Below are 9819 nucleotides of genomic sequence, written 5' to 3'. Positions count from 1 at the left end.
AGGCTCATTCGGGGGACCAGTTCTACTCTGGCCTAAATGAAGAACATGGTGTTTATTGATCAAAGAACATCAAATGGGAAAAGAAAGAGTTGTAGTCTGTCCAGCAGATAGGAAAGCAGTTAGAGCTGCCATTCAGCCATTAGCAGATGACTGGATGAACATCCTTCTTCACAAAATTAAGTTACGGTCCCAGCTGGTCCTGGCACGAGTCTGACACATTCATAGCTGACCGTTGGGAACAAAACCCTGAATATCCAACGAGGACCTTAACCGCACAGTTGAGTTTTCCGAACAAGGAGATTAAGGTACTTATTATATCCAAATACAGAAAAATTATCAATTGATAATTTAAATTTTTTTTTGATATTACCGAGATAATAATATCTTAAAGTTGCTGTATGTAGGATTGACACCGAGTGGTTGAAATAGGCATTGCAGTTCAAATTCAAAATATCGGAGAGGGTTTTTTTCACCTGGCCCCTACTCCTCAGACTTGACGCGCACACAGGTTGCCAGATTGATGACACAAACAGGAACGAGCACACTTGATGATGAAATGAAATGAAATACGCTGTGTTTTCCGTTAACTGGCAACCCGAGGTGTTGGGTTTCAATTGGGTAAACTGGCAGTGGGCAGGATTTCACAAACCAAAACAAAGATTGACATTGAATATCTGAATATCTGCAAACATATTATGGTATTTTTATGCTTTAGTAGAGTCAAAATCTTACATGAAGCACCTCTAAGCTTGAGGCAGGTAGGGCAACCAATTTTAAATAAATGATTAAACCCTACAAGTAAATTTAGGCACAAAAATGAATAAAAACAGAATGCAATGATGTGGAAGTTCCAAATTTCAATATTTTATTCAGAATACAAAATAGATGACATATCAAATGTTTAAACTGAGAAAATGTATAATTTTAAGGGAAAAATAAGTTGATTTTAAATTTCATCGCATCAACACATCTCAAAAAAGTTGGGACAAGGCCATGTTTACCACTGTGTGGCATCCCCTCTTCTTTTTATAACAGTCTGCAAACGTCTGGGGACTGAGGAGAAAAGTTGCTCAAGTTTAGGAATAGGAATGTTGTCCCATTCTTCTTTATGATGCACCAAATGTTTTCTATGGGTGAAAGATCTGGACTGCAGGTTGGCCAGTTCAGTACCCGGATCCTTCTTCTATGCAGCCATGATGTTGTAATTGATGCAGTATGTGGTCTGGCATTGTCATGTTGGAAAAGGCAAGGTCTTCCCTGAAAGAGACGAAGTCTGGATGGGAGCATATGTTGTTCTAGAACTTGGATATGCCTTTCAGCATTGATGGTGCCTTTCCAGATGTGTAAGCTGCCCATGCCACACGCACTCATGAAACCCCATACCATCAGAGATGCAGGCTTCTGAACTGAGCGCTGAAAACAACTTGGGTTGTCCTTGTCCTCTTTAGTCCGGATGACATGGCGTCCCCGTTTTCCAAAAAGAACTTCAAATTTTGATTTGTCTGACCACAGAACAGTTTTCCACTTTGCCACAGTCCATTTTAAATGACCCTTGGCCCAGAGAAAATGCCTGTGCTTCTGGATCATGTTTAGATATGGCTTCTTTTTTGACCTATAGAGTTTTAGCTGGCAACGGCGAATGGCACGGTGGATTGTGTTCACCGACAAGGTTTTCTGGAAGTATTCCTGAGCCCATGTTGTGATTTACATTACAGTAGCATTCCTGTATGTGATGCAGTGCTGTCTAAGGGCCCGAAGATCACTGGCATCCAGTATGGTTTTCCGGCCTTGACCCTTACGCACCGAGATTGTTCGAGATTCTCTGAATCTTTGGATGATATTATGCACTGTAGATGATGATAACTTCAAACTCTTTGCAATTTTTCTCTGAGAAACTTCTTTCTGATATTGCTCCACTATTTTTGGCCGCAGCATTGGGGGAATGGGTGATCCTCTGCCCATCTTGACTTCTGAGAGACACTGCCACTCTAAGAGGCTCTTTTTATACCTAATCATGTTGCCAATTGACCTAATAAGTTGCAAAATGGTCCTCCAGCTGTTCCTTATATGTACATTTAACTTTTCCGGCCTCTTATTGTTACCTGTCCCAACTTTTTTGGAATGTGTAGCTCTCATGAAATCCAAAATGAGCCAATATTTTGGCATGACATTTCAAAATGCCTCACTTTCAACATTTGATATGTTATCTATATTCTATTGTGAATAAAATATAAGTTTATGAGATTTGTAAATTATTCCATTCCTTTTTTACTCACAATTTGTACAGTGTCCCAACTTTTTTGGAATCGGGTTTGTATTTACAAGACTCAGAATAAATGACACCCCTTCTGAAACAACAAATTCAGCAATTACATTTTACAAGACATACTCGGGTTAACTGCAAGTCAGTCGCGTGTTAAATTCATTCGCGAAAGTACCGCCAGGTGGCGCAAAAGGGACGGATTGCGAACTGAATGTAATTGTAAAATGAGATAAAAGGAGGAGGTAAAACAACAATAACATTATGATATAACATTGTACCATCTTTAAAAACCAATTAAAAAATGTACAGTGAGTTAATTTTCAAAATGTAGGATAGTCTTAGGCTACAGTCCTAGGTACTCATCAAAAATTAAAAGAAAGACCTTAACACAAAGGATCTTGTTATTAAACAGTCATTAAATATAAGGCCTATATATACGGATAAAAAGCTAAATGTTTTCATTTCGGTTCATTCTTGGTTTAAAAAAAATCCTTCAGGTTCCATTTGCAGATTGAAATGAGAACGGTCCAGCATTTAGCAATAATTATTATTAATTCTGTTATTATTCTTGATTTTTCATACTGCTAACACTTTGCATTTTTAGAATTATGCCTTTACTGTGTGACCAAAAATTGAGTATTTTCTGTTTCAGCTGTTTGATCGCGCTGGGGCCTCGCGCACATTCATTGGAAACAGTAGCCGTTCACTGTGCCATTCGCCACTAGCAGCGGTCCACTTTGGCATATTTTTGCTAATTCTGATTTTTTTTTTTTCGTTGATACTGAAACATGCATGAACTACAAAGCCTATGTTACCTAATTAATAATAGTTAAGCTTGAAATAGGCAACATCACGAATATGGAAACGTTTGGATTTCTCCCGAATGAGAGCCCAACCTTACCTTATGGTTCCCTTTAAATTATTATTCATTTTTTTTTTGTTTGTTTATAGCTAAGCCTATATTATTATATACTGCAATTTTATTTATCCATTAGAATTAAATATTTTTAATTCTTGTTCTGTTCTGATAAATTTGTTAAATTTAAAGGATTTGTTGTAAAGTGAAGGGAACTAAAAATATCCTGTTGGCACATTATAATATTATTAGGCCAGCCGTTATTATTTCTGAATGTAATAAAATGCAACTTATACATTACTTATATTTTTTTTTTTTCCTCTCACAAACTTAATTTATTTTTTTAGCCTGTTTAAAAATATCTAAAATAAATAAAATTTTTTTGCGTGTAGCAAACGAAAATAGGCGATTAATCGGTTAAAATTTGTTACTGTGGGTTAACAGTAATTATAATTATTATATACTTAGGAAACAGAGTCTGGGGCCTAATAGGCTATCCATGTTTTTTTATTTTTTTATTTTCATTGCATCTGAAAATGACTTTGTGCAGCACATTCACTTCGCACGCTCAACCTGCCTCGCGCGTTGCTCAGCTGTGGACGATTTCAAAATGTTTAATATAAAGGTTGATGTCCCATTTTATACAGGAATTGTTCATTTATTAAAAAAAATCGAATTATATTGATAGTTTAAATGAACTTGTTAACAATATAATTAGAACTATTTAACATGCACTGTGACATTTTACCCTTTTTAACTTATAAACTCTTTGAGGTTTTAAAGTCAGTTTAATAGTATTGAAGTTCAAGTTTTTTTAAAAAAAAGGATTAATATGCAAAATGTCAATATTCTCATATATTAGGCCTATATTTTAATTTATATTTTAAAATTCCTTTAATAAAACAACATGCATTTTTGTTATTCGTTACCTGTCCTTTATTTTGACAGACATCTTCTTGGGAAAATATATTTGTCTGTACACTGATTAAGAAATTGCTGCGTGTTTTATAAATTATTTTCTTTATTTTAGTAAAACGTGAGGCACTGTATAATTTCGTTCCCATTATTTAGGTCTAATTAAAACAAGAAACGAATAAATTAAACCTGCAGGATTTAGCTAAATCATTGAAAGTCTAAAGAATGGACGGATTAATAAAACGTTCTCATTTTTAAACTCAAGTTCTCTCATTATAATCAACAAAATACAGACGATGTAAATAAGAGCTTCATTAATTGACAACTTCAGTGATTTTAAAGGGAGCCTTCTTTACTTGCTTTCATATAATTTAAGTAAAAAAATAAAATTGCAGCCGCATTTAAATGTGTGTAAATTTGTCTGCTTGCAAGATTTGCGCGGCGCGAGTGATACTGAGTGCACGCGCAGCATTTATTCTTATTTGTTTTATCTTCATTACAACTCTTGTTTGGTTTTATTTTGAATAATTGCATGTAAAAAATAATTTACTTTGTAATGCATATGCAAAATGTGAATTATTATTCATATTCAAGTGTTTGTGCGAAAATTATTAATGCGCATGCAGGACATGGAGAATCAGGGTATCTTCCGTCCATTCCAAATCCGTTTTCAATTAAAAAAACAGAAAACGAAAAAACTAATCGTTTTTTAATTTATCATTTTATTGCCTTTGTTTAATATTTACTTAAAGTTATATTTTTCTATTCTGCCAGACACATAATCTACTCTAAATAATGGATTTTAGAATATTGGCCTAAAAATTGAATATGACATTTTGATTTTTTAACTAAGCTGTGACCCGGAAGTTCACGCGCCGGGACGAATGGAAACGGAAGAGTGCGGATGCCGAAGAATTCAGCGAATTCAGTCGCGAAACTTCCTTCAAGCAAGCCATGGATACATACACGCTTTTCAAGGGTCCTAAGAGGGTAACTTTAAAGGACGAAGACATGACAACTGATAAGATTGGCCGTATATTTCAGGTAATGATTTAGATTTTTTTTTTTTATAAAACGTATCACTTATACCGAGGTTTATCACGGTTGGGTCCAAACTGCAGGACAGTAAGCCTGCAGGGCCGAATTTGCCCATCTGTGCCAATTATTAGAAAATGTTACAATTAAGCAAAACTATATAATCTTATAGACAACTATCAATTTTAATTTAAGGTGTGTAGTTCCAGTGTTTACATCACAGATGATAGCAACATCGCTATCTTCGCTGGAGAGAGTGGATTTTTTAGTAGTGTCGATCTTGTTGCAAGAGGACACTACGAAGTTCACGGAGATTCTGCCGAGGTGCAGTCACCGGACTCAAGTGTTCGACCCACTGCTGGATCTGGGTCTGTGCGCTTTGCATTTCAGCGACCCAGTGCGGCCGCTGGTTTTGCTTCGCAGGCATCTTTGTCTGCGCCACGGGCCAGTATGTCAAAACCTTTTCAACGGTGAGTTCAACAAACGTTTTAACGAAAAATTGAAGACCTTATCAAATGGCATATGTTATCAGTTCACTGTCAGTTCTCTAATAATAGCAAGGTTTTTTTTTTTTTTTAACGTTATCTGTTTATTGTTGGTTTTTTGATGATAGTTATATACTGTGACTACACTGTATGTTGGCATTGCATTCTCCCTAGATCTAGGCTATAGGAAGATAGGGTGGTCTTTGGATATTTAACTAAATGTATTTTCATTTCAAGGAATGTTTTTCTTGCTGATCTGGTTTGTGGAAAATGGACACCCCAGAAGACTGTGGCGATCCGTTTTCATGAACATGAGGCATCAGTTCCTGGTATCTTGGCAAAAGTCCAAGATGCTATTGGATCAGAAGATGGTATGATACTGACTGATGGCCAGGGGAATTAAATTCTCGATACAGAGGGAACAAAAGGTAACTGCAAAAGATGAGATTGACTACAAGCTGTTTTAAAAAAATCTAAGAAAAACACAATGAAAACACCAGTAAGGTCAGAGAAATGTAATACCAGTTGATTAAAAAAAAAAGTTCTATACACCTAAACAATATAAATATGATTTTAATCATATAAAAACAATATAAATATGATATAATTATCAGGTTCTAATTGATGAAGCCTTGATAGAGGGCAAAAAGCACATTGAAAGCAGCTTGTTTTGGTGTCTGCATTTTAGTAGTGTTGTTTTCCTGTTTCACTTGTTCAATCTTGACATAATTCATCTTTTAAAATACGAATGATTTTCCCAGGGTCAGCTTACTGGAAACAAAATTCTAGGAAGGTTTTTGCTGTGCCTGAACAACAGTTCTTGGATATGAGATCCAAAAGGAGAAGATTAAGGTAAAATAGCAGATATTTGGAGCATGTTAGTTACTAACATGTAACAGACTTAAATATTTGAAAAACATGGTGTGCTTATTGTAACTTCTTTCCTCAGCCAACGGGATGATGACAGCCAGCTACCAGAGGTCTTAGAAAGAATTGAAGAGGTGGTGTTGGCATCCCAAGAACTGCCAGAGGTTGCACAGGCCATCAGAGGCTTATCTGAGCTGACGTTGGCACACAGACGTTTTATTACATTCACGGACGAAGAACGTGCAGCTATTAAAAATGCATTTGCTTGCATAATTTGCAAAGGTTTGTTAACTAGGTCTCTATAAGATTTGTTGATAGCCAGGATAGTATTTTGTGAATTAAACTGTAATACTTTCCTCTCTTCTCTTTGGATTAAGATCCCAGAAATATTATGAAAAAACTAACAAGTAATTTTATTTATTTTAAATTTCTAGGGCCCATGAATGATCCTGTTTTTGCAGTTTGCTGTCAGAGTCTCATTGCATGCAAAGTGTGCTTTGAGCAGTGGCAGTGAAATGCCAACACCTGTGTGAAATGCAGAGGAGACAACTCAAGGGAAAACACCTACAGAGTCACAGGAATTGATGGTGCATTGTCTGCTTTTGGTGATCTTATCAAAGATTAAATACAGTGGGAATAAAAGCTGTATACCTGTTACAAGTGTCACACGTTAAGAAGTTCCATAATATGGCACTACTACAGCAGCTCTTTATTAGTTACTGGTGTTTGTTACACGTTAAGAGTAAATATACTCTTGAATATACAGTATAAATAAAAGTTATTACTGTTCAGTTATTATTGTTCAGTTATTGACTTAAAAGTGAGAAGCACTACTGGCAGCACTTTTTCTGCTTTAATCAGAGTAATTATATACATTATATACAATGTAAGTTATATACCAAATATCACTGTTTAAGTGTCAAGTTCAACTTTTGAAGTAAAATGCAGCACTTGGATAGCACTTTATTAAAGCTTTAATGTGACAGTTTTATACCTCAAATTACAGCATTGTTTTAATACAATTGATAATGCCTATGTTCAAAAGACTTGCTGTTTATTTTTGTACTTTGTAAAATTATTGTTCACAGAAATATGTAATAAATGTTGGTTTTATGATGAATGTCTTGTTCCTGGTATTCTTAAAGAAACCTTTATCTTCATGAATAACGTCTTGTTACATTTATGAGATGTAATATGGCTTCTTTAAAGGGTGTGAAGTCATAATTTACAGCCTGATCAAAGCACCGTGTAATGTCTGGATAATGATCAGCAAATTTTTCCTCCGCCTGGGCTCTGTCTTCCTCACAAGAAAAGGGATCTGTCCCGAATGTTGATGTTCTTGTCAGACAGGACCCCACATCTTGCTGGTACATGTCAGCAACCACAGAGGCCTGTGGAAGGAGTTTCCTCGGAAATCTTTGCTGGACACCCACCTTCAGCCAAGATGTTTGGGATTCCTTTTCCTACAACAGCAGTACCATAATTAATATATAAACAAGAAGAAAGGTTTAAAAAGGTTGTAAGTAAAGCCAACTCTAGCATGAAATGGCTGGGATCTCGATCATAGAGAGGACATAAAATCTACATGTAGCTTGACTGGTGCAATTATATATAAAATAATGATTTGTATATAATTTTGTATGTTTACATTGTTACAACCAAAAAAAAAAAAAAAAAATGCATGTTTAGAAATACCTGCAATCCTATGTGCATTCCATGATAGCACAGTTCGTTCAACCCCAATTGAGGAAACCTGACAAGTGAGATTGGATACACAAAATCTAGTTGTGTTGTCCTCCATGTTGATCACCTCTTGGTCTTGAAGTTGCAGCAGGGCTTCTTTCAGGGGATAGTTGACTCTGTTATTTATTTCTGGCCATATTCGCTCAACTTTGAGGTTCTGTGGATACAGTATCATACTATTTATTTTATTGTGTAAAGAAATGATGGACTTCAGGTGAGGTTTTTAATGTGGCAGGAAAAACTTACCCTTGATGATTTTGTCTGTACATATGGTTGCCTGTTTATATTGTATCTGTGTCTGGACAGCAGCTCTTGGATATACAGGCACATATAGAACTTTTCCATGGTCAACCCGGATTTGATCCCACATGCCGTTTTTTGTCACAGCTTCTCTGAAAGAAAATCCAGGCTTCAAAAACTGGCAGTGCAGTTTAAATGTTCAAAACATGCTGAATTAGTTCACAATGATTCTCAATTATAATTAGACCAATTGACCTGGTGTCACATTTAACACCAATTTCAAATTGTTCATAAGGGCCAAAGTATTGTGATATAGTGTTTTTAATGGGTAGGGGGCCCATAGAAATATCTTGTCAGGGAGTCAAAAATGTTTCCAGTCTGTGACATCTGAAAAGTGCAGTGATGTGTTCACTCAGGTCAGGAATTGAGAACCATTGATTTAAGACTGACACACAAAGAATAAATGTTAATGGGGCATGTATTAACCTGTAAACATTCTGATAGATTGTTAAGTTGTTTTTAACGGGCATGGTGTCATGAGCCACAATTTGGCTGCTGAAGCCATCTATTGCCACAACATGCGTCACTCCAAACATCACCAGTTTCTCATTTTGGTCCAAGTGTAGTTTATGTCCCATGTATTCTGCATGGTAGGGGACTGGATTCAGATTTGCGTACACCCTAATAGTTCACAAAACAAGCTGTTATAACAGAACTGCCACTGCATTTCAGACTCACTCAGGAATAATCAATAATAATACTATTTAATTAATAAACTTTCACTTAAAATGATCAGACAACTGTATTAAATAACTCAGTTAAAGGCCTTAAAGACAGGGTAAAACCAACCGTATGTCGCAATTCATGATATGGTGGATGAACCAGTCGTAGCGCTTTACCGACCCGAACTTCACCTGCACGTATGCCTTTTGATGACAGATAACCTGTCATAAATGTGCGCCCAAATGTTGGCCCCACCTGTTGAACAAAGAAGAAAAAGTTGTTTTTATGATATAACTCATTAGTATGCATTATACTAATTGTGTGTGTGTGTGTGTGTGTGTGTGTGTGTACTGGTATTCCCAAATTTAAAGGGGGGAGAATATAGTACAGTATAAAAACGATTGCGCATGGACAGTCCCCTTAATGATAGGTGTGTGTGTGTGTGTGTGTGTGTTTACAAAGAGTGTTACATATACATCTGAGAGCACATGTCATGCCAGATCTTCTCATTAATCCTGGCAAAGATGCACAATAAATGCAAATGCGAAAGGAAGACACAATCATTATCAGTAATAACAAATATATTTGCTTTTGCAGGCTGAATATTTTTGTGCTGCATTCATAACAAATGTCCCCTTACATAACATGAATAAACATGAATAATAAAGTTAAAAAAATAGTCCATAAACTTA

At 35.9% G+C, this 9819-nt stretch overlaps 1 protein-coding gene and 1 long non-coding RNA gene across 2 annotated transcripts; one reads left to right on the top strand and one right to left on the bottom strand.

Moving 5' to 3' along the window:
- Positions 1–4751: 4751 nt before the first annotated feature.
- LOC122147397 lies at positions 4752–7537 on the top strand. The gene is made up of 6 exons (XM_042769733.1): positions 4752–5078; positions 5265–5539; positions 5792–5925; positions 6316–6406; positions 6504–6703; positions 6856–7537. The coding sequence occupies exons 1-6, from the start codon at positions 4989–4991 to the stop codon at positions 6933–6935; spliced, it is 870 nt and encodes a 289-aa protein (XP_042625667.1). The 5' UTR covers positions 4752–4988; the 3' UTR covers positions 6936–7537.
- Positions 7380–9819, bottom strand: LOC109053068. Its single transcript, XR_006161600.1, has 5 exons — positions 9254–9819; positions 8891–9085; positions 8411–8556; positions 8117–8321; positions 7380–7884 (listed from the first exon to the last, which is right to left on the bottom strand). It is a non-coding gene; the product is annotated as an uncharacterized LOC109053068 (long non-coding RNA).

Source organism: Cyprinus carpio, chromosome A14 (assembly GCF_018340385.1).
Source record: "Cyprinus carpio isolate SPL01 chromosome A14, ASM1834038v1, whole genome shotgun sequence".
Taxonomy (NCBI): Eukaryota; Metazoa; Chordata; class Actinopteri; order Cypriniformes; family Cyprinidae; genus Cyprinus; species Cyprinus carpio.
The sequence above is the reverse complement of the archived record's forward strand: the minus strand, read 5'-3'. Positions and strand labels throughout refer to the sequence as shown.

Coding starts and splice junctions, on each gene's coding strand:
- LOC122147397 (XM_042769733.1), top strand. CDS start 4,989: ATGGATACATACACGCTTTTCAAGGGTCCTAAGAGGGTAACTTTAAAG. Junction 5,079..5,264: donor AGATTGGCCGTATATTTCAG/GTAATGATTTAG, acceptor TTTTAATTTAAG/GTGTGTAGTTCCAGTGTTTA. Junction 6,407..6,503: donor TCCAAAAGGAGAAGATTAAG/GTAAAATAGCAG, acceptor TTCTTTCCTCAG/CCAACGGGATGATGACAGCC.